We start from the raw sequence: 25,493 nt of genomic DNA, 5'->3' as shown, positions 1-25,493 counted from the left end.
GGTGACAGTGACGACAGTAATCAGGTCTGTGTGATTTAAGACACTTCCTGGTGGGGGATGGAGGGGGGAAAAGACAGGGAAGGGAGGCAGATAGGTGATTGAAGCACATTACACAGTTATATAACTTTGTAATGTGCTTCAATTACTGGGAAAAAGTTTTTCATGACACTTGTCCTTTAAGGCCATTGTAAAGGGAAAAAAGGCAGCGTATAGGGAGACTGGGAATGAAGCTGACAGAAAGACGTATAAAAGAATACAGAAGGAGGCAAAGCAGATTATAAATGCTGCTAAAGCCTCAAAAGAAGAAGAAATGGCAAAATCTGTTAAGGTGAGGAATAAAACCTTCAGATATATAAGTGACAGGAAGAAGAAGAAGAATGGCTTCAGCACTACTAAAATAAGTAATGGGGAGAATACGTTTATTGATGTAGATAAGGCGGTCGCTGACCATTTGAATAGTTACTTCTGGAGGAGGCCTTCACAATCACAGGATGGTTGGACACAGCATTGCCTCCAGCCATATGGGTTCAGCTCCAGTATTTTCAGAGGCTGAAGTTGCAGAGGTACTTGCCCGTTTAAAGCTGAATAAGGCGATGGGTCCAAGGGGGGCCATCCCAGGGTTCTTAAAGAACTTGGGTCTGTGATTGTTGCCCCCCTGACAGATCTGTATAACCACGTGATGTGACCATACGTGTAGGGTTTGCAGTCTGGAGCCCCATCTCAGAGCCCTGGGTGATATATATCATTATATAGATTCCATCCCTCCTTATTTTGCAGCTACTGGCTCTCAAATACTTCAGGGTGCAATAGCATATAGTCACTTTATGTATGCTTTCATGAATTTTTTTCTATTCACTTTTTCATTGATTTATTTATAATATTTATGTGAGCATTTGCACTTTCATACAGGTTGTTATTTGGAGACACAGTATATTGGATGTAGCTGGTCACTTTAACATACAGGGACTGTAGTTACCATTGTGTTGGGGCTCCGGTGGGAACGACATGTATACATTCATGCGTTTTCCATGTGATGGTTTACCCTTATGTGGTTTTTAAGTGTTTTTAAATGTGTGTCCATTTTTCCTTGTGTATTTGATATATTTGTGACAATAAAGATGTGATTATTAATGATTAGATTTGTCATACGTTTGTGGGTGCGCCATTTTTTGTTCCCCCCCCCCTTTTTTTTCTGTGTATGTTAGATCTGTATAACCAATTGCCCACCCCACCTCCACTGCCCCCAATAAACATATCGCCACCTCACCTGGTCCCCTGATGTTGCCCCCCCCAAGGTCACAGCAGCACAGAGGATGTCAGGAGAGGAGGGTGCTGATCTTATAGGAGAGGTCCAAGCAGCACAGAGGATGTCAGGAGAAGAGGGTGCTGATCTTATAGGAGAGGTCCAAGCAGCACAGAGGATGTCAGGAGAGGAGGGTGCTGATCTATAGGGGAGGTCCCAGCAGCACAGAGGATGTCAGGAGAGGAGGGTGCTAATCCTATAGGAGATAGTCCCCCTTTATAGATGGTCTCCCTCTTTCCCCCTCTATAGATGGTCCCCCTCTTTCCCCCTTATAGATGGTCCCCCTCTTTCCCCTTTATAGATGGCCCCCCTCTTTCCCCCTTTATAGATGGTCCCCCTCTTTCCCCCTTATAGATGGTCCCCCTCTTCCCTCTCCCCCCTTATAGCTGGTCCTCCTTTCCCCCCTTATAGCTGGTCCCCCTCTTTCCCCCTTATAGATGGTCCCCCTCTTTCCCCCCTTATAGATGGTCCCCCTCTTTCCCCCTTATAGATGGTCCCCCTCTTTCCCCCTTATAGATGGTCCCCCTCTTTCCCCCTTATAGATGGTCCCCCTCTCCCCCCCCCCTTATAGCTGGTCCCCCTCTCCCCCCCCCTTATAGCTGGTCCCCCTCTTCCCCCCCCCCTTATAGCTGGTCCCCCTCTTCCCCCCCCCTTATAGCTGGTCCCCCTCTTCCCCCCCCCTTATAGCTGGTCCCCCTCTTCCCCCCCCCCTTATAGCTGGTCCCCCTCTTCCCCCCCCTTATAGCTGGTCCCCCTCTTCCCCCCCCTTATAGCTGGTCCCCCTCTTCCCCCCCCCCTTATAGCTGGTCCCCCTCTTCCCCCCCCCTTATAGCTGGTCCCCCTCTCCCCCCCCCTTATAGCTGGTCCCCCTCTTCCCCCCCCCCTTATAGCTGGTCCCCCTCTTCCCCCCCTCCCCCCTTATAGCTGGTCCCCCTCTTTCCCCCTCTTCCCCCCCCCCTTATAGCTGGTCCCCCTCTTCCCCCCCCTTATAGCTGGTCCCTCTCTCCCCCCCCCTTATAGCTGGTCCCCCTCTCCCCCCCCCTTATAGCTGGTCCCCCTCTTCCCCCCCCCCTTATAGCTGGTCCCCCTCCCCCCCCCCCCTTATAGCTGGTCCCCCTCTTCCCCCCCCCCTTATAGCTGGTCCCCCTCTCCCCCCCCTTATAGCTGGTCCCCCTCTTCCCCCCCCTTATAGCTGGTCCCCCTCTTCCCCCCCCTTATAGCTGGTCCCCCTCTTCCTCCCCCCCCTTATAGCTGGTCCCCCTCTTCCCCCCCCCTTATAGCTGGTCCCCCCTCTCCCCCCCCCCCTTATAGCTGGTCCCCCCTCTCCCCCCCCCCCTTATAGCTGGTCCCCCCTCTCCCCCCCCCCTTATAGCTGGTCCCCCTCTTCCCCCCCCCCTTATAGCTGGTCCCCCTCTCCCCCCCCCCTTATAGCTGGTCCCCCTCTTCTCCCCTTTATAGAAGCCCCCCCAGTCAGTAAATAACACACAAATAACAAAATATAACTCACCTACCCTGCGTTCCCCCGTCGATCCTCTCTCCGTCTGCAGTCTCCGGCTGATGCGCGGCTGCCGGGGGTGTCCCGTTCTCTCCCCGGCAGCGCGCGCATCACACAGTTCCTAGTGCCGCCGGGGCCCTGACTTCCGGTACATGCGCTCCCAGTACCGGAAGTCAGGGCGCCAGGCGGCACTAGGAGCTGTGAGATGCGCGCGCTGCCGGGGAGAGGACGGGACACCCCCGGCAGCCGCGCATCAGCCGGAGACTCTTGTGACCGCAAGCAAAACAATGCTTGCGGTCACAAGAGTGCAGTGGCGAGGGGGCCTCCCGGGCGGCATTATAATGTGGGCGGCAAGGCATGGGCCCCCCCGGAGCCTCCGGCCCCGGGTGGCCGCCCAAACCGCCTACATTATAATCCGCCATTGCCCCCAATGATCAAATGTTTTATCACCTCCACAAAGAATAGATTGTAATTTTTTTAGATTTGAATAACACTTGTAGGTGTATTTGTAGGTGGGCAAGACCAGAATATTCACCTGTCCATAATAACATCACCTCACTACAGCCAATAGTACAAGCTCACTGTATAAATCATTGTCCCCAGCTTACTGAGGAGGCTATAATTCATGTATGACACAAAGGCAGAAAGGTCAGGAAACTTCCAGCTCTGCTTTACTGTCAGAGAAGGAAAATGTCTGTGTAAAGTGTGTAGCTGACAGTAACTGGTAACAGAAAGTTGTTAATATTAACTGCATGTCAGACCCGGGACTGACATAATTCACAGCGTACTGTAAATGGATGTGACAATAAGACCTAATCAAATATTTCCCGCTCGCTCAGCAGAAAAGTCAGGAGTCAAACTATAAAACAAGGCTTAAATTACACAAGAAATTTGACAGGGCCTGGACTTCTGTCCACCATCTAATACTATCCCCCTCCTCCTCTTCTGTCAATCTGATTTACTTCTGTACATTTAGCCATCTATCCATTTGTTACACTGTAAAAGACGACAAAGATTATCTATAAAGTTATATATTTGTCAGTAATTTTTGTCATCTGTTTTATACTTTTGGACTGTTTTTCCCCCCAGCCACTTATGGATAAAAACAAAAAAAGCAGTTAGAGAAGATAGCCTAAAAGCTATGAGTATCTGACTGGTAAGGGTCTTACCACTAAATGGCCTTTTACACAGGCCGATTATTGGCCAGGAATGTTGCTAGAAACGCTCCTTTGTCCAATAATTGCCCATGTAAAAGTGACGACGAGTAGATGAGGAGCGGGGAAAACGTCTGATCCTCGGCTGATCACATCTTTCAGGCAAGCTTCAAAATGTATTTTCGGCTATCGGCTGCACATCTTCCTGTGTAAACAGGACATGTGTGACCAATAGCAAAGGGAAAATGCAAATATCCATTCTGTCAGTTTCCAGATCAGAAGCAGTGTATACATACCTAATGCGCTGCTACGTGATCTGGCTCTCCCGTCCTCCGACCACTGCTGTATCTTGAAGCTGCCCCCTCCTTCAAAATGACTGATAGCCGGGCAGAGACAACGGCCAAAGAGCAGAATGGGAGAGCCGGAGAGGGGGATGCTGGATCACAAGCAGCACAGAAGGTATGTAAGCACTGCTTGTGTGTTCTAAAAATTGAGTCAGTTTCAATGGCTGCACAAACGATATAGGGATTGTTCATGCCGTCTGGCCTCTCAATAAGTTGTGTTGGCTGATTGGCCCTCGTTTGCATCCTTGCACGAGCCATGTTGGGCCATGTAAAAAGACCCTTAGACTCCCAATAAGCATGAGAACGAGAGAGTTAAGCTTGTGGATAGGGAATAACTTACCTCGCATTATCTATTTAATAATCACAAGAACACTATGGTAGAATGAATTTGCATCAGTATTCTAGCATCAAAAGATGTGGGGGGAGATTTATGAAAGGGTGTAAATATACACCTGGTGTAAACTGCCTACAGCAACCAATCACAGCTCTTCTTATATTTTACCAGAGCTGAAAGCTGAGCTGTGATTGGTTGCTGTGGGCAGTTTACACCAGGTGTATATTTACACCCTTTCATAAATCTCCCCATGGAGTACACTATATTCTCTTCAAAATTTGGGGCTTTACTCCCTGTCAATTACTGTGGTGGTGAGAAAACTAGGGTAACTAGGAAATCCAGTCTGGATAAGGAGATTTTGGAAAGGCTTTACTGGAGTATTGTTAGGAGTAGGTCATGATCTTATCCATTACTCCTCCTAACTGTGCATTGTTCAGATACAATGTGTGGTTTGGCAGTTTCATAGTGCCACATCCTTGTCTTTCCTCTTGACTCGTACCTTCTTTATAACCAACCCTTGCTTTTTTTAACACACATTACTGGCAATACGTAGACGTATATGACTCAACAATACAAAGTACAGAGTTATTACAACTAAAGACGTTATCTGTAATGGGGCCAGATCAACTATTATTGCTGTAAAGTCTTCAAGATAAACTTTATGGAGTATTGACACAGCACAGATCCAAAACCAGAGCAAGGAAGAAGGTTGCTCCACCAGACAAATCCAGATGCTTTCTAAGTTTATTGAGATAAACTTCCGTGAACAGTATTGTAAGGTGACTATCCCAGGGGTTTCATACTCATTATGAATATAAGGATCTAAAGAGAAAAAGGTGCCCCTATAGCTAACGTTATGACAGAGAACTTGTAACGCTTTGATTGAGATCAGCCTCCATTATCACCGGAGACTGCTTATTTGCCCCTATATATCTTCTTTGCGTGATCATTAGGTTATACCATGCACTCTTGTTTGGGGGGTATGAAGGGAAGGGTCTGCTTAAAAATTCTCTAGACTGGACATTGATCCCCACAGAAGCTGCATGGGCTACCGCTGTGGTACATATCCCCTTGTTTATGAATAGCTCATGTATGATCACATTCACAATGAGTGGTAGCTATAGCTCTTTTTACATCATAGCAGACTGATGTTAAAGTCTAATGTACAAGGCAGAACACATTTTACTGATTGGGAGAATAATGGGGCCATGGTGGTCTAGTCAGTGGTCCCCTCATGTGTACCCAGGCATTTCAGAGCATGGAACAGGAAAGCTGTATTCCGGTGTGTGGGGTCCCAACCTTTGGACTCCCACCAAGCCCCTGTAGTTGCACAATGATTGCGTAGTTCTAGAAAAGTAAACATATAGGCATGATTCCCTGCGCATAGGATGCGCTTCTTGTTGTCATTCTTGTTGTCATTGTAGAAAATAAGGTGTTTAAGGAGTATTCCACTTAAATTAACTTTCTTTATGTTGCTGCCCTTGCGAAGAATATAACAAACAGCCTATTCTTACCTTACCATGTTATCCCAGTGTCCTCCTGTGTCATCTTCAGGTTCCGGCTGAATGATTCTGCCTCCATTTCTGAGACGGGCTTGTCTCCGGGGTGACAGGCGATCAGCCAATCACTGGCTGCTGCGCTGTCCCGTCTCATTTAGCAATTGGCGGAGCGGGCTGTCTCCCCCAAGATGAGTCCGTCTCTAAGGTGGAGGCAGGATCATTCAGCTTGAACCCAAAGATGATGTAGGAGGAAAACAAGGGAAGGGCAGAGAGATAAGAATAGGCTGTTTGTTATGTTCTCCCCAAGAAAGTTTAATTTGAGCGGAATACCCCTTTAAGCCAAATGCTAGGACTAGTGTCCCAAAACGTTATCCCATGTCAATCCTTTTTCTATGTCCAACTTTACGTTATCCTTGATTTACCTAGGCATCTACAATACTTAATATCTGATTAATCATCCATTATATGAACAGAGCGCATACAGTACATCATATATATCAGCACTGATAAACAAGGAGCCTTTAAATAATAGTATCCTGTTGGGAAATTGTTGTTGCCTAATATATTCTTTACAGCAGCTCTAAATAGGTTGCAAATTTATACAATAAGCATCTATGTGCTGGTTATGCCCAGGGCCAGGGCTCCACTGGGGCCCTCAATAGTCACAGTAAAACAGCCATTATTGCATCTCGTGAGCAATCTCAGTAAAGTGGCAACAATCACAAGGATTACAATTATGTGTGGATCTTCGAGACTTCTCTACAATTTTCTACCTGACATTGTGGTAATGTAACATTTTTACCATAGCTTCTAAGCGACATGTTGTCCCCAATTACTGGTATGACTACATCACTAAGACAAGGCAGTGAAAATTACAATATTGGTGTAGGATTGGTGGAAATTTTCATGGTAAGGCATGGAAAAATATATTTTAAGGGTTTTCTCACTAACACAACCTCTTTCCATATGCCCTTGAGATTATATGGCCATGATAGAGAAGGGCCCCTACAAGAGATGAGCATAACGTGACCATGCCATAGGCTGTATCCATGTTTTATCAGATTCCCTGGGGCTACATCCAACTTCTTTAGCCACCGGTATTCAGATGCCGAATGAACATACCTCTAGTCTTTACCATTTTAGCAGATATAGACAATAATACAATGCTACATCTATCCTGCATTGGTCTCTGCAGTAATACATATGATTGGCCACAGCTTCCCCCTGCAATTACGTCTAAATCACCAAAGATTTCATAAGTGCCACTGGTGATCAGCTGGTCGATGGGTCAACTTTGTTTAAAAAAAAGTAGGTGTCATGATAAGATAAGAGTCATATTCTAGGGGCATCTAACTGTATGCACGCCACTGCTCCACTCATTGTCTATGGAACTCTCAATGATAGCCCAGCATTCAGCTATCTCTGGTAGCATGAATAATGAATGATGTGGCAGTGCACATGTACTGTACATCCCACCATGCATTGCAAGATGTGTCCCTGTTCTAGACATAGCAGGAAGGGTCAGACCAATGTGGTCTGATGCTGTGAATAGGGGAAGAGTATTTAACTCTGATATACCCCTTTAATGTTCATATTTTCTTACTGTCCCCACTTTTGCAACCCCAATGAAGCATAGCTAATATCCGAACCATCAACTTGGTAAAATGTGCTGGCTCAGCGATTAGCACTGTTGCTTTATGAGCACTGGGGGCCATTGAAGCAAATCCAACTGATGGCAACATAAAGTTTGCATATGTTTCCAATGTTTGTGCTGGTTTCCTCCCACAATTTTGGAATTAAGATTGTGACCCCCAATGTAGACAGTGAATTATGCCAAACTCCGTACAACCCTGTGGAATCCCACACAAGAACAGGGAGAACATAGCCCCACTGAGCCACTGTGCTGCCTAAATCTTCAAGCCAACATGAATTACGCTCTTTAGAACAATAGTAGTTTACTTAATAGAGCATATATCATTGTAAGCTACTGTAAAGGAGTAAATAATGCAAAACAATATCATAACAACATCATCATTCGGACATGGGAATGTATTACAGAGGTAAGCACTAGGACTCCTATCTCAGCTGGGTCTGTGCAGGACCGGCCTGCCTTATCGGATCAGTTTCTGCAAATAACATTGCAGAGACGCAGAACCAACGCAGGTCATGGCTTATCAAGCTGACACTTTCACACCCCCCCACTCTTTTCACTATTTATTTATTTTCAATCCAGATTGTAGAGTTTGCTTTTCATTTTTTGCTATCCAATTGCTCGTTTCATTTCCTCCTAGGTAGAACCGTACAGTAAGGGGTTTTCATTCACTCACCAGTGACACACCAGTAACACAAGACTTGACATTTCATTACATTTCCCCCGCACATTTTTTTTTTTAATATGACCAGCTGAAGGTTAGAACAACTGCTTACCATATCCAAGAATGTCTCCGAAAAGGAAAATTATTGACGTGCATCATTTTCACAGGGCCTGCGCTACATTAACTTCCCAGCTGTTCTTTTCCTTTCACAATTTCAGTGGATTTAATCCAAAATCTAACAGCAACGCTGTCGGAGTCATAGGTTATTGCCGGTAATATATTCCATGAACACATCAATGTCCAGGAGGTGAAGAACAAATTATCACAGTGATTCACGGGCATCTGTCCATCCATTTATGCCACAACGTTCAGTTTAACACACAATAAATTGGCTAAAAAGATGCAAAAAAAAAAAATCCCCAAAAAGTTAGCTCGAGTTCAGGCATTAATGCCTTGTGCGGTGATGGATAAACCTGTATTGCAGAAGATAGTTAGTCACATCGGTGATCTGGGCTGTACAAGCCTCCCAGGAGTTATCAGAAATATCTCCAACTTGAAATTGCTTTGCCATATTGCCAGGGGAAATTTCCTTCCTGTTCTCTGTAAAATCTCAGCTTGTCGACGTCCATGTAAACTATGTATTATTTTTCCTTTGAAAGGTGCAAAGAATATACCTGGTGCTTGGTACGTTGCCTCTTCTTAAACATCCGGGTTCCTATGTCTTTCCTGTTGCTGTCATGTGCCCATTCCTATATGACGCTGGACCTCATAAAAGGGTGGATACTCCCCTGCAATAAAATGACTAAACTATTGATCTCCTTTGATGCCTGCAATCATTTGTATATCTCAGAGCCATATTAACGCCTTCTGATAAAACTGCAAGGTGGAGAATAGGATCATAGGTGCCAGTCACACGCCAATGTTAAATCCCATTCCTGGTCTCTGCTGGTAGGAGACATTGCACTTTAGGCTCTGGTATGTTCTCTTTGCAGGGTGTACAACTTCTGACTAGTTGACAGGGTAGAAGTAGTTGCTTTTATCCAGCTTCACCTTGCTAGTTACAGCGTCCGCTTGCTTGCTTGCAGCTCAGGACACTTGCACACTCTATGGCACTGTACTCTTGCTCTGCAGCAGAATGGGCTTCAGCCTGCAGTGAGAGCTGTCTGATAGAGGATGAGCTAGCATCGAGGGGCTCCTCTAGGTGGGTTCTCTGCACTCAGCATATCCCAATGCCCACTACAGGGACAGGCAGGAGAATGTGCACAAAATAAAACCTCCTGAGCGAGCACAATATGAAAATGACTCAGAAGGAAAATAGGAAGTTATTTTCTTCTAACATTTATGTGTACTTAAGAGCAACTATCACCCATAGCACCATATAGCCAATTTAAGGCTGAGCTTTCTTCCAATTCTCCTTCCTGCGATATCTTCATCATTCAGATTTTTATAACATTCCTGGATTTCAAAAACTTTATTTACGTACAGTCATAATTTTTATGCATGGTTTTAGAGAAAGACAGTGATACACGCGATTGCTGCCATTATAAAGGTGATTAGATTAGAGATCAGCAAATTTGATTCGGCATTAAACAAATTCTGTCCAAATTTTACAAAACAAAAGTTAAGATTTTGTGATTTAATTTTACTGTTCTTTTTATTCCTATACAATGATCTGTCCAGAAATAAGTGACAATGGTGTCTGCATAGCAGTATACATACATTGCGCTTAGCCTGGCCACACGGTGTACTGTACAGGAGCAGGGACTTCCACCTTTCACAGGAGTCCCTACTGAGCGAACATGTTCTTAAATGTTCATATGTGCCTAAGAACATGGCGCTAATTGTTCGTGTTAGTCGATCACAAACAATTTGTTAGATGATCGGAATGGTTAAAACGATTTACGAAAATATCCGAACTTGTGAAGGTATGCCACTGCGTAATTTACCTTTTGCACTTGATAATCTGTACGCATGTGCATAACTTTAGACCAAAACGTACGCAAATTGTACGCAAATGCGTGCAAATGAAATGCATACACAAATGCATAAATAACGGCGTAATTTACCTTTTGCACCTGATCTGTACACATGTGCGCAGACCGAAATGTACACCTCTACTGTATGTTCGTTATTTGTTGTTAATGTTCGGCAAACATTAACACAAACCGATCACAATTTTTTTTATGTTCGTGTTCGGGATCTGAACTGAACATTGGGATGTTCGCTTATCACTAATACTGAATCGGAATCAAATCTGTCAGTAAGAGTCTTTAAGGGTTCGTTCACATGTACCGGATCTGCAGCAGATTTCATCTGAGTAACTGAACACAGCATCAAACCTGCACCATCAAATCTGCTGCGGATGTGCTGCAGATCTGCTGCGGATCCTGTACGTGTGAACGCACCCTAAATTGGACTTGTAAGAAATGTCGGGAGCTTTGCTAATCTCTAGCCATAATTTGAGAGTAAAAGGATGAATTAATTTTAATGTATATAGAGTAAATTGATATTAAAGTAGACTGCTATTATCCTGGATTAAAAAAATGTTCAGTACCAACTAGAGATGAGCGAATCTCAAACACGTTTGGGTCCGTCCAAACCCAAGTGTGCAGCATTTGTGGCCGCAAAAGGTGGATATGTAGCGTCCCAGTACAGAAGGGCCACTACCACTGTATTCCACCTGTTTCAAGGTATCTTTGTCAAGTGTCACACTTTGGGTGGAATTTTGAACTTTTACCACTTGGTGTCTCACATTCCCCTACACTTGTTGCACAGCTGAAGGGCTATTAAGGGTCAACTATGTTCTTCTGTAACTTGGTTGCCTAACACTTTTCCACGTATCAAACACTGACACTTCTTTCTTCCAGCACTTTCCCCACCAATAGGAATCCCGGTCTCCCCTATATAGGATGGCTAGTTTTTTTCTACAAGTTGCCTCGGCAGAGTTCTGTAATTATTAGACAAGGTCCCTAGACAGTCCCTTAACCTTACTCTACACAAGTTACACTTACGACAGATACCTCAAGCACCCAAGTTACCTAACCTGTGTTGTCCACCAAGTGAAAGGACTGTCCTATTTTTGTGATTACTTATTGCACCTTATCCTCAAACATATACGGTGTATTGCACTGAAGTAAACTGTATCGGGTTAACTGCTGGACATTCAAAGCCAGTGTTAGTATACCCTATAGCTGTATCCATTTTTTTAAAGTCAGTCTTAGGGCTGCATCCAGCGTCTGAAGCCACAGGTAATCAAATGCTGCATGCTTGGGTTTGGACGAACCTGACTTGCTCATCTTTAGTTGGTACTGATCATTTTTGAATCTAGGATAACTTCTTTAATGACGAATGATGTATGCAATCGATATGTAAAAAAAAAAATATGGCAGAGAAGTACGTACATTTTGAAACTTCTTTTACTGGATACACTGACGTATACTGCTACTGTATGGCAAAAGCCAGATGAGAACATGACTAGGTTTTTGCTCTCTGTAACATATACATTAAAAGAAAAAAAAATGGATGGTAAAAACTGATGTATGCCATACTGCAGAAAACGTTTCCTATTGACTTACATTAGAAAAGAAACTGCATCAAGACCAATCCTTTTTTTATGGTTGACAATGGTTTTCTGTATATTAGAGGTAAATATACTGAAATGCAGTGAAAAATGCGAATGTGCACATGCTAGGACCAATGTCATGCCGCTGAGAAGCCAGGAAACTGGAGAACCCTGAGGAATCACAAGCAAGCATATGGAGAACAGACCACCAAATATTGACCAAGTAGAAATAGAACTTGTGACACACAATGCTGCACAGTAGTACACAGTAAGCACCCATGCTGTCCAAAAATAAACATTCCCCTGGACTGGACTAAACCACCTGGGCATGTCTTCTTTACTACAAGAGGAAGTGCTGCAACCTTTCTGGAATATGTGCAACATGGTGACAACCATTGCAAAAGGAATTAGGAATTAGAGTCAGGAATTAGAGTATTTGCTGTCTACTTGATGTCTACCACAGTTTGACAGTTAACTATTGAATTTAATTGGGAAAATCTGCCATAGACCTAACACAATCCAGTATTAAGTAAAAACAACCTCAAAGAACCCTACCTATTTACTTATTACCAATATAGAGCTAGATACCATATCATCAAGCTCATTAAAATATACATATAAAATTCAATGTAAAAAATGATTCATGATGTCAGGCCCACAAATGAGTCCCTAGAGTGAATAAATAATAATAGGAGCTCTATCTGAAAAATATGATGTTATAAACATAGGGGCAGCTGATTCCCACAGGTTCAGCTGTTAAAGCGTCTGGTGATCAGCCATGCTCCATGCTGTGTAGCAAGATATACATATACATAACATCGCTCTTTGAAGTGACAGGCTGATCGGCCAATCACCGGCCACGGCGGTCCCATCCCGGCCAGTGATTGGCTGAGTAGCCTGTCACTTCAGAGACTGGCTCAGAAGTTGCACTGGCGGCTGCGGGGAGAGGAAATAAGAGAACTTTATTATTTTCCTTACACAGTCATCAGCCGTCGGCTGTGCATCACTATTACACATATCAATGCGCGCCTGGTGGCCAATGATTTTAGGTGAGGATCAAAAGACAATGATCATTGTCTTCAACTGATCGTTGTCTTTATTACATAGAGCGATGATCTGCCGAATTGGCCTGATTTGGCAGAGTAGCTCTCCATGCAATAGGGCTGTAATTATACACATGGGCAGGGCTTAACTCATAGGACCCTTTAAATGAAAACGTCCATTGCTATTTAGATGACCGGGTATGGTTCACATTTGACAGATTTGTTACAAAAATGTCTGGGACAGAAGCTTCTACATGTTAAAAAGGTTGTATCTGCAACATGCTAATGGGTTCTTACAAAGAACCCAAGAATGTCGAACTTACTAGATGTGAACAAAAAATAAAGGAACTAAAACATCCCACAGAATACAGTCACTACTTCTCCCATTGTAAGCTGCTGGCCATAAAAACAAAAAACAACACATGGGTGTCTTTAGCTCTAAGTTTTAAAATGTAGGGGCCACCTTTGGTAGTGAAAATAGGCTATGGTCAAACAATGGCGAAATGAGGGCATTTTATTTTTCTTGGGATGGACATCATTTAACACCAAATTTATCAGACAGCATAAATGACTGTGTATTTGGATAATTTTTAGGCTGCCTAGTCTACATTTATAATACGTATTGCACAGGACTAAGGACTCTGCCCCAGCGTTCCTAGCATTGTAGCCCAGTAATGACAGATATCAGTGATAGGAACATTATACTTTCCGGATATATTTCTTATTTATGTATATTACACATGCCCTTTCACTTGTTATGTTTGGCAGCTCTTTATGAGACATAAAAATGCATACAATTTGTCCAAGATGAGCTATAAACAAGGTTGATAGAAAGTCACAGCAGTGGCTGCGGAGTGAATCTATAAGTAGGGAAATAACAAATACTAAACATGCTGCTTAAAGCAAAAAGCAAATGTACCATTAGGTACATTCGCTTTAAGCTTTCCCATGAATAGAATGTCGCGGGCAAGCCAGCGCCGCAGTCCTTTTTTGAACAGTGGCCCGGTTCCTGTGTATGGCCCTGTTCTATTCACGGGCACCGGCTGAGGGTGAAGCATTGGAGGTGGGCCAGCCTGCACCCAGTGGGAAGGAACCCCCGCCCCTCTATGATGCGTCTCCATTAGCCTGCGCCATTCCATTCATGGTAAAACTTAAAGCGAATGTACCTGATGGTAAATTAGCTTTAAAGGGGTTGTCCAATCAGTTCTGTGCTTAGTGGAGAGTGGCTAACAAGTAGCAGTTTTTGCTCTGATGGGCTTTTGCTGTTCATAAATGACTGTACATTAACAACCATTACCCAGATGTCTACCGCATAACGCTACATGTCTGACGGGAGGGCTGTAAACATTCTGCATATCCTTTTTTAAGGGTCCTTTTAGATGCTCTAATCGTCGGCCGTCCGTGGCTGCAAACGAGTGTTTGCAGCGACATTGCTACTTATTTGCAGTACCTTTAGACAATTGGGTGCTTTCCCACTCCTCAGTTGATCGCTGACACTTTTACATGGGCCGATTATAGGCCTAAGGAGTATCTCTAGCAACACTCCTGCCTAATAGTTGACCTGTGTAAAAGGGGCTTAAAAGGGTCAGAAAGTTATATAGATTTGTAATTTACTTCGATTAAAAAATCTCCAGCCTTCCAGTACTTACCTACTTTATGTCCCGCAGGAAATGTTGTTTTCTTTTCATTCTGACACAGTGCTCTCTGCTGACATCTCTGGCCGAGACAGGAACTGTCCAGAGCAGGAGAGGTTTTCTATGGGGATTCATAGAAAACCGAGAGATAGTTCCTGTCTCGGTCACAGATGTCAGCAGAGAGCACTGTGTCAGTCTGAAAATAAAACAAAATTTCCTGCAGGACATACAGCAGCTAATAAGTATGGGAAGACTTAAGATTTTAAACAGAAGTAAATTACAAATCTGTATAACTTTCTGACACCAATTGATTTGAAAGAAAAATAAAATTGGTGGACAACCCCTTTAAGTCTCCACATCCTTTAGAAGTCTACAGTAATCTGGACAGTTTTTTTTTTCAACCAGACATTTTCTCTGGTTATAGTATAGGTTTCCCTTGGGGGGTATACATGAAACGTATTCATGATCCCCTTGTAAAATATTGAAGATCATAAATCTCTCTCTGACAAATATGAGCGGAAATCTGGACAGAGGAAAAGACTCTTTCACATTACACTACATCAGTCAACGTTTTCCTTTACCCAAAAGAATTCTATACATATAGCTGTAAAAGGAAATGTATGCTGTAACTATCCAGTTTACCAAATCATAAAAAACTAGAATGAGGTATCATTTACAGCAGGGTTCTCAGGATTGAACCTCTGGGGAAGAGTGTCATGTTGATTCTCTGATAAAGAGTGCCAGGTTGATAATGTGGTAAAATCTGGTAGGTTGTTTCTCTGGTAAAGAATGCTACTGTATATTGGTTGTCTGGTAAAGAGTTTTATGTTGCTTCTCTGGTGCAGAGTGCCATATTGGTTTTGTGGTGAAGTATGCCTTGTTGATAAAGAGTGCTATAATGGTTTCTTGATAAACAGCACCATGTTGGTTCTCTTTAAAGGATTCCACATTTGACATGTTGGTTGTTTCCTAAAGGGTGCCATGTTTGTTCCTACCAAAACAGTGCCATGTTGATTTTTTCTCAGTAGCACAGATTTATTTAAAAAGAGTGTCATGTTGGTTGTCTGGTAAAGAGTGCCAGGTCGATATTAAGGTAAAATGTGCTAGGTTGTTTCTTTGGTAAAGAATGCTATATTGATTGTCTGATTAAGAGCACCATGTTCATGCTCTGGTAAACAGGGTAAATTTTCTGGTAATGATTGAAATGTTGGTTCTCTGGTAAGGAGCACCATAACAACTCTCTGGTAAAGAGTTATATGTTGGTTGTCTGGTAGAGAGTGCCATACTGGTTTTGTGGGGATGTGCGCCTTGTTAGTCCTCTAATAAAAAGTGTCATGTTCGTTCAGTGGTAAAGAGTGCCAAATTGGTTCTCAGATAAAGAGTGGGATGTCAGTTCTGTGGTAAAGAGTGCCATGTTAGTTCTGTGGTAAAGAGTGCCATGTTGGTTCTCAGATAAAGAGTGGGATGTCAGTTTTGTGGTAAAGAGTGCCATGTTAGTTCTGTGGTAAAGAGTGCCATGTTGGTTCTCAGATAAAGAGTGGGATGTCAGTTCTGTGGTAAAGAGTGCCATGTTAGTTCTGTGGTAAAGAGTGCCATGTTGGTTCTCAGATAAAGAGTGGGATGTCAGTTCTGTGGTAAAGAGTGCCATGTTAGTTCTGTGGTAAAGAGTGCCATGTTGGTTCTCAGATAAAGAGTGGGATGTCAGTTCTGTGGTAAAGAGTGCCATGTTAGTTCTGTAGTAAAGAGTGCTATGTTGGTTCTCAGATAAAGAGTGGGATGTCAGTTATGTGGTAAAGAGTGCCATGTTAGTTCTGTGGTAAAGAGTGCCATGTTGGTTCTCAGATAAAGAGTGGGATGTTAGTTCTGTGGTAAAGAGTGCCATGTTGGTTCTGTGGTAGAGTACCATGTTGGCACTGCAGTAAACAGTGCCATGTTGGTTCTGTGGTGTAAAGAGTGCCATGTTGGTTGTGTGGTGTAAAGAGTGCCATGTTGGTTCTCAGATAAAGAGTGGGATGTTAGTTCTGTGGTAAAGAGTGCCATGTTGGTTCTGTGGTAGAGTACCATGTTGGCACTGCAGTAAACAGTGCCATGTTGGTTCTGTGGTGTAAAGAGTGCCATGTTGGTTCTGTGGTGTAAAGAGTGCCATGTTGGTTTTGTGGTGTAAAGAGTGCCATGTTAGAGTTTGGCAACTGTAACACTCAGCATTACCGGTGGCTGCAGAAATTGGATGCTACCCTAGGGCTACCAGGAAAACGTGGATACAACTTATGGTTATGTCCATGCTTTCCTGTCAGCCGTGGGACAGCATCCAATTTCTGCAGCCACCGGTAATCAAATGCAGAACGTTCCAGATGCCAAACTTGAACATTTTGACAGTCCAACTCAAAACTAATAAAGAGTGCAATGTTGAGTGTGTGGTAGAGTGTTGTGTTGGTTCTGTGGAAAAGAGTGCCATGTTTATTCCTTTAATAAACAGTGCCATATTAATTATCTTTAAAGGATTCCATCTTTGCCCTCTCATAAATATTAACCTGTTGGCGGTTTCCTAAAGGGTACCTTGTTGATTTTCTCTTAGTACCACAATTTTTTTAGTAGCTTCTGTATGAATAAGGTATATGGTGGATGAACTGGGGAGGGAAGGCTTTTTGCCTTTTCTGCGATGAGATAAAGTCTCTAATTTTGTTGTAAGAATATAGTCAAGAATGTATGGAAAGAAGAGATGTTAGACCATGGAGGATGAAGTGGATGACTACCGGTGCATTTCAATATGTAAGTTTATTATGTAAAAATAAGCAAACCTGTACATGGAAACAGCAAACTAAATAGAAAGAACTGGCAGGCAGAAACGGCTATAAGACTAGTGAATCATGGGTTAATATCCACCATATCTGTCGGTAGCAAATAACTGTAACACTGCTTTACATCTAAGGATCTGAGTGGTCAGGTCTATGGGCCACAAGTGGTATCATGTAGAGTTGGAAGGCCTATAGAGGTGTTTTATAAAGGAACTAACATGCCAGTTTGTAAGATGTACCTGTCAACAGCGTGAAAAACAGCAATTTTCACTACTCCCTCCCCTACTCAGAACATCCAGCCATGGTCCCTGATACTGGAAAAGAGTTCTATTCACTGGTCACTATGGTGGTGCAACCTTCCCCAAGACTGTAGGGCAGCAACACAATGAATCCACAAAGAAAACAGAGGGCAAGATCAAAAGAGTCCTGAAGTAACTCTTCATTTCATGTAATGCAGCATAAAATCCAGCATGTCACTGTGCAGGCAAAGATGCTGAACACACGCTCACAGGTAGCAGCTTTTTCACGCGCATGTGCGATTCTTCAGGTCTACAGAAGAAGGTGCAGACTCCTGATGTGGCCACAACAGGGAAAAAACAAGGGCTGCAGATCAGGGCCGCTTTAACCAGAGGGCACACGGTGCACGTGCACCGGGCCCACTGGTTAAAGGGGCCCCCCCGAGCATGCCGGCCGTTGCTATGTGCGACCAATGCGGTCGCACAGGGCTCCAGCCACCAGCCTGTCAGGGGGGAGCGCCATGGATGGGTAATCCACTTACCCCTCCATGGCGCCCCCTTGCAGGGCCCCCCCGTCCGCCGCAGCCCCCGTCCGCTGCTGCTGCGGCGCTTCAGCGCTGCAGCAGCAGCGACACTGACAGAGAGGGAGCCATTGGCTCCCTCCCTGTCAGTCACTCTTGTGGCCGCACTTCCTGCGGTCACAAGAGGCCGCACTCTCCCTCTAGCGCCCGACGTCACTGGAGCGTCGGCGCGAGGGTAAGGGGAGTGCAGCCTCTTGTGACCGCAGGAAGTGCGGCCACAAGAGGGAAGAGAAGAGGAACGCGTGGACCTAGGTGAGTAACAGTGTTTGTTTTTTTCAATGTTATATAGCAGCTATATACTATTGGGTAGCACAGGGGGCTATATACTATGGGGGAGAACAGGGGGCTATATACTATTGGGGAGCACAGGGTGCTATATACTATTGGGGAGCACAGGGGGCTATATACTATGGGGGAGAACGGGGGCTATATACTATTGGGGAGCACAGGGGGGCTATATACTATGGGGGAGAACGGGGCTATATACTATTGGGGAGCACAGGGGGCTATATACTATGGGGGAGCACAGGGGGCTATATACTATGGGGGAGCACAGGGGAGCTATATACTATGGGGGAGCACAGGGGGCTATATACTATGGGGGAGCACAGGGGAGCTATATACTATTGGGGAGCACAGGGGAGCTATATACTATTGGGAAGCACAGGGGGCTATATACTATTGGGGAGCACAGGGGAGCTATATACTATGGGGGAGCACAGGGGAGCTATATACTATGGGGGAGCACAGGGGAGCTATATACTATGGGGGAGCACAGGGAACTATATACTATGGGGGAGCACAGGGGGCTATATACTATGGGGGAGCACAGGGGAGCTATATACTATGGGGGAGCAAGGGGGGCTATATACAATGGGGGAGCACAGGGGAGCTATATACTATGGGGGAGCACAGGGGAGCTATATACTATGGGGGAGCGCAGGGGGCTACATACTATGGGGGAGCACAGGGGAGCTATATACTATGGGGGAGCACAGGGGAGCTATATACTATGGGGAGCACAGGGGGCTATATACTACTGGGGAGCACAGGGGGCTATATACTATGGGGGAGCACAGGGGGCTATATACTATGGGGGAGCACAGGGGGTTATATACTATTGGGGAGCACAGGTTAGCTATATACTATTGGGGAGCACAGGGGGCTATATACTATTGGGGAGCACAGGGGAGCTATATACTATTGGGGAGCACAGGGGTCTATATACTATGGGGGAGAGCACAGGGGGCTATATATTATGGAGAGCACAGGGGGGCTATTTACTATTGGGGAGAGCACAGGGGGGCTATATACTATTGAGGGGGAGCACAGGGGGGCTATATACTATTGTGGGAGAGCACAGGGGGGCTATATACTATTGTGGGAGAGCACAGGGGGGGCTATATACACTATTGGGGGAGAGCACAGGGGGCTATATACTATTGTGGGAGAGCACAGGGGGCTATATACTATTGTGGGAGAGCACAGGGGGGCTATATACTATTGTGGGAGAGCACAGGGGGGCTATATACTATTGTGGGAGAGCACAGGGGGGCTATATACTATTGTGGGAGAGCATAGGGGGGCTATATACTATTGGGGGAGAGCACAGGGGGGCTATATACTATTGTGGGAGAGCACAGTGGGGCTATATACTACTGGGGAGAGTGCACAGGGGGGCTATATACTAATGGGGGAGCGCACAGGAGGGCTGTATATAACTGGAGGAGCACATGAGGGTCTATATACTACAGGGACACCTTAAAACTATGGAGGCACAGAGGGGTGTAACTATGTAGGAGGACAGAGGGGTGTAACTACTGTATAGGGGTACAAGGGACCTAACTACTGTATGTGTTGGAGCCTAAAATATTTGTCTGGCAGATTCTGGAGAGAAGATTCACAGCCAGGAGAAGACTTCAAGGTGGCCCAGGCTGGATGAAGAGAAAAAGAAAAGGTGACAGACTCTGATCGGAGAAGACGCCCCCGGTGAGTCACTGGATGTAACTGTACTCTGTTATAGTGTTGTAGCGTTAGGGGTCATGGTGTGGCGGTATTATGTAATGGTATCATTGGTGATATCTTTCTGTTTTGTTTAGTGCAGTTTTTATGTAATATGTAATCACTGAATGGTGGAAATAGTGTTATAAGGTAACTACTGTATGTATTGGGGCTCTTGATACAGTGTGGGGGCAAATTCAGTACATTATACAATGTGCAGAAAGGTAAGGGGGGGGGGCACTCTTGAGGGCTGTGCACTGAACCCACCAATGTATTAAAACGGCCCTGCTGCAGATCAGGGATCTAATGTAAGAAAACCCATGACAGAACCTCAATATAGTGCCTGATCTGTTGCATGATGAATACCAGTGATGACTGTTACACTTTATGGACTTATACAGACTAAGGCTAGGTTCACACTATGTATCTGTGCGGCTGTATTGCGGGCTGTAAATCATGGGCGGTATTTTTCCGTTTAATGCATACGCTGGAAAGTATACGATATACGGCTGCACAGTGCACACTATGTATGAGCGTACGGACCGATCGTAAACGGACCCGTAAAAAATGAACAAGACCATTGTTTGCGTCTGGAACTGTGCAAATTCACGGCCGTGGATTGACAGGCGGTCCGTACAGAGTTCTTCAAAAATAGCCGGCAATAATGCCGAATGCCGATGCCTCTAATAGTTAATATATTAAATTAAGAAAACACATTTTCTTTGTAATAAAGTCCCTTTCATTGTTCAATAATTTAATTTTAACGAATCCATCATTGTGCAATTAAATATACTGTTAAAATAAATATATATATAAATGTATATTTATATATATATATATATATATATATATATTTTTTTTTTTTTTTTTTTTTTTTTTTTTTTTGACAGTATATTTAATTGCACAATGATGGATTCGTTAGAATTAAATTATTGAACGAAACTGATTTTATTACAACAAAAATGTGTTTTATTAATTAAATATTAATTAGTACAGGAAGCTCCATTAAGCCGTTAATTCATATTGCCGGCAATAGAGCATTCTGTACTAATCAACACTTTACTTTAATTAAAACATTAGGTTTCTTCTAATTATGTTATCACAATAGCATTATTAGAAGAAACATTTTGAATTATATGTGCGCTCAGCTGATCGGCTGAGCGCACATATAAAGAGCCGGTCCGCAGTACAGTGACTTCATTGTGCTGCGGACCAGCAAAGAGGACACATCGGGGTGAGTATAAAGCTCTCCCCACCCCCTCCCCAGCACTGCACCCATCCCAATAAGGAAGGGGGTCACTTAACCCCTTCCTTGCTGGGATGGGTGCAGTCTGACATCAGTCTGGCCCCCAATGGGTTAAGGTAGATGCAATACATCCTCCCTTAACCCCTTGGGGGCCAGACTGTAAGCAGCGATCTGTAAAGATGCTGCATACTGTAAGGTGCACAACACCGCTCACAATGATGGGTGTTGTGCTCCTGTTTGTGTGTTTTTTGTGTGTTTCTCCCTTTTTGTTTTTCAGATATCTGTATCCTGTGGATTACATCAGATTCCATGGACTACGACGATGACCAGCGGTTGTTTGGTGTGTTTTTTCTAAATAAAATGGTCAATGAGGGGTGTGGGGGTGTTTTTATTTGAATAAAATTTTTTTTTCACTTGTGTCTTGTCTTTATATCTTTACTTTATAGACTAAGTAGTGGAAGCTGTCTAATAGACGGAATCCATTACTAAGTCGGGGCCTAGTGTTAGCCGGTATAAAATGGCTAACACTAACCCCCCATTATTACCCCAGTACCCAATGCCACCAGGGGTACTGGGAAGAGCCGGGTGCCAGTGGTCCCGGAGCGTCAAAATTGGCGCTCCTGGACTGGGGCGGCAGCAGGCTGGTAAGATTTAGGCTGGGGAGGGCCTAAACCAATGGCTCTTCCCACCCTGGTGTTACCAGGCTGCTGTCGCTTGGTTTTTAACCCGGCTGGTTATAAAAATAGGGGGGACCCTATGCGTTTTTTTTTTATTTATTTATTAAAAAAAAAAACCGCATAGGGTCCCCCCTATTTATATAACCAGCCGGGTTAAAAACCAAGCAACAGCAGCCTGGTAACACCAGGGTGGGAAGAGCCATTGGTTTAGGCCCTCCCCGGCCTAAATCTTACCAGCCTGCTGCCGCCCCAGTCCAGGAGCGCCAATTTTGGCGCTCCGAGACCACTGGCACCCGGCTCTTCCCAGTACCCCTGGTGGCATTGGGTACTGGGGTAATAATGGGGGGTTAGTGTTAGCCATTTTATACCGGCTAACACTAGGCCCCGACTTAGTAATGGATTCCGTCTATTAGACGCTTCCACTACAAAGTCTATAAAGTAAAGAAATAAAGACAACACACAAGTGATTTTTTTTTTTTTTTTTTAATTCAAATAAAAACACCCCCACACCCCTCATTGACCATTTTATAAAAAAAAAAACACCAAACAACCGCTGGTCATCGACGTAGTCCACCTAATCCGATGTAATCCACAGGATACCGATATCTGAAAAACAAAAAGGGAGAAACACACAAAAAACACACAAACAGGAGCACAACACCCATCATTGTGAGCGGTGTTGTGCACCTTACAGTATGCAGCATCTTTACAGATCGCTGCTTACAGTCTGGCCCCCAAGGGGTTAAGGGAGGATGTATTGCATCCCCCTTAACCCCTTGGGAGCCAGACTGATGTCAGACTGCACCCATCCCAGCAAGGAAGGGGTTAAGTGACCCCCCTTCCTTACTGGGATGGGTGCAGTGCTGGGGAGGGGGTGGGGAGAGCTTTATACTCACCCCTTTATATGTGCGCTCAGCCGATCAGTCAATCAGCTGAGCGCACATATAATTCAAAATGTTTCTTCTAATAATGCTATTGTGATAACATAATTAGAAGAAACATTAGATGTTTTAATTAAAGTAAAGTGTTGATTAGTACAGAATGCTCTATTACCGGGAATATGAATTAACGCATGTCTATTTTTTCCCACGGCCATAGTTTCATCCGCACATTTCCAGCCGCATAAAAAATACAGCCGCACAGATACATAGTGTGAACATAGCCTAATACAGACACCATTACAGATACAAACAAAGCCTAGGGCTTCTGTATCTCTTCTACACTATAACTGTGCATTAAGTTGACTCATCATTCATCTTCTCCTTCCTTTCTTATTATAAACATTCGGGAAAATTGGACACCCACTATTAGGAAACAATAAATTAGTGGTAATCATGTATCAGATAACACCTATTCTATAGATAGGAGATACATCTTAGCAGGATATAAGGTAGGCTTGTAGCTGTGTTGACCAATGCTATGTAATGTTAGGCAAAGTGCCCTAGGATGTGCATCATGCATTCCAACTATCCAACCTTTCCTCCTAGAACTACTTATCCCCGAATGGTAATATATAGTATGTACAGAAATATGACACCGTTGCAGGTAATAGAGCACTTATGTATCTAGCATTAAAAAACTGAGTGTTATTATTTATCCCCATTAAGCTCTGAATTCTTAGCACCATTTCAGTACCAGATCAGTAGTAGTTCTAAGTAGCGTCTTAACCGCATACAGAAGCAGGCATTGTCTAGAGCTCAAGGCTTAATGGTTGAGATTCATCACAGGACCGTGGCAGGACAGGCTATGAGGTTAATGGGAGTTGTTTGGTTTCTTGTGAAGCTCGGTACTAATTAAATAGATGAAGAAAAAACAGAATAAAGTAAGACTCATACTGCGCAGGTAACATTAAGCTGTAGGTAATGCAGCGTAAGCAGAACAATGCAGAGCTTGTTGGAAGAGCTTCTCCTCAAACTGTGTGACATAAGTCCCAGAGTAATTTCCAAATATTAGACGCCACTCAGGAAATCCTGACATCGCCTTGTCAGCTGATCAGAGCCATCAAGAAAATCTGTAGCAGGGTAAGGAGCATGGGAGAACATCCAGTTTAGCTAAATAAGAATAAAATACTAGGAATGGACAAGACATAATGACACTGACTTTGCCGCTAAAGAGTTAGGAAAATGTAATTGCATTCCTATGTTAACCAAGTATGGCATATTCATAATATACCACATAGGTGTGGGTCCCACCACCGAAGTCCTTACAAAATGGTAAACAATGGTCAGCTGACTTTCATATGCTGATTACCACCGGCTACATTTCCCTTTTACTTAATTAGAGAAGTGGATGAGCTCGTGCTGCTTGCTTGGCTCTCTATGTAAATCTTATAGACTGCAACGTTATCAGAAAATCGAATTTAAATAAAACTATCACCCCAAGATATATAACTTACTTATAGTGTTATCACTAATCACTAATATAGTGTTATAGAGAAGAGCAAATTTTGAGCACATTTGGTTTTGTCTAAACCCAAACTCTCTGCATTTGATTACTGATGGCTGAAGAAGTTGGGTGCAGCCCTAGGGAGTCCTGAAAAACATGGATACAGCCTATGGCCTGTGGCTGTATCCATGTTTTCCAGACAGCCTTAGAGCTGTATCCAACTTATTCAGCCACTGGTAATCAAAGATCAGGTTTGGATGAAACCGAATATGCTTGAGGTTTTCTCATCTCTCGTTATCATGTACTGGCTTCAGCATGTATTCTCTTCATTCATTGCTGACAGGAAGTGGAATAAAGAATAACTGCGAAATGTGTGTTGTCTCCAGATCCTTCCCCTCTCCCGAGACAACACGTTCTGCTCTGATGTCACAGGATCTTGTCTCTGAGAACTAGCCCTGCCCCCTAAGTGATCTTACCATCTCTGATGAGCCCCTCCAGCCTACAACACCATCTCCCTGAGCAGACAGGGAGTAAAAGAAGCAGGTGCTGCAGCGTAACTAATTTCGCAATAACCTGCACTAAAATTATATGTTCTGCAAAAGCTTTAAGCAGGGAACTGACAAGTATCAGGGTACCCCTTTAACACTGTCTAATCAGATACATAGTCATAAAGCTAAATGATAAGCTGTGAGCTGATTGCATACAAGTATACACTGAATGTAATAGTAAAACAGTTTGCATCAGGCTCCTAAGCTTCTTCTATAGTAGTGGCTGCAGGCAGTAAAGAGTTTGTCACTTAAAGTGTCCCTGTCATTAAAAATGTCATAGGGACATAGCAAAAGATTTGATTGGTCAGGGTCTGGGTCACCGAGTTCTAAGTCCTACTCTC

General features: G+C 44.0%; 1 protein-coding gene across 7 annotated transcripts in view; it reads right to left on the bottom strand.

Annotated features, from left to right (window-relative positions):
• PDE4D (phosphodiesterase 4D) overlaps positions 1-25,493 on the bottom strand; it is a 968,497-nt gene that overhangs the window by 360,284 nt on the left and 582,720 nt on the right. The window contains exon 1 of one of the 7 annotated variants that reach the window (XM_069962741.1): positions 8,557-9,204. The exons of the other annotated variants lie outside the window; for them this stretch is intronic. Within the exon in view, the coding sequence (XP_069818842.1) occupies positions 8,557-8,603 (47 nt within the window). The 5' untranslated portion in view covers positions 8,604-9,204. Of the gene's footprint in view, positions 1-8,556; positions 9,205-25,493 lie in introns of those variants that run through there. 7 annotated transcript variants of the gene reach the window in all.

This window comes from Dendropsophus ebraccatus, chromosome 3 (assembly GCF_027789765.1).
Source record: "Dendropsophus ebraccatus isolate aDenEbr1 chromosome 3, aDenEbr1.pat, whole genome shotgun sequence".
In the NCBI taxonomy this organism is placed as follows: domain Eukaryota; kingdom Metazoa; phylum Chordata; class Amphibia; order Anura; family Hylidae; genus Dendropsophus; species Dendropsophus ebraccatus.
This window is presented reverse-complemented; position numbering and strand designations above follow the sequence as displayed.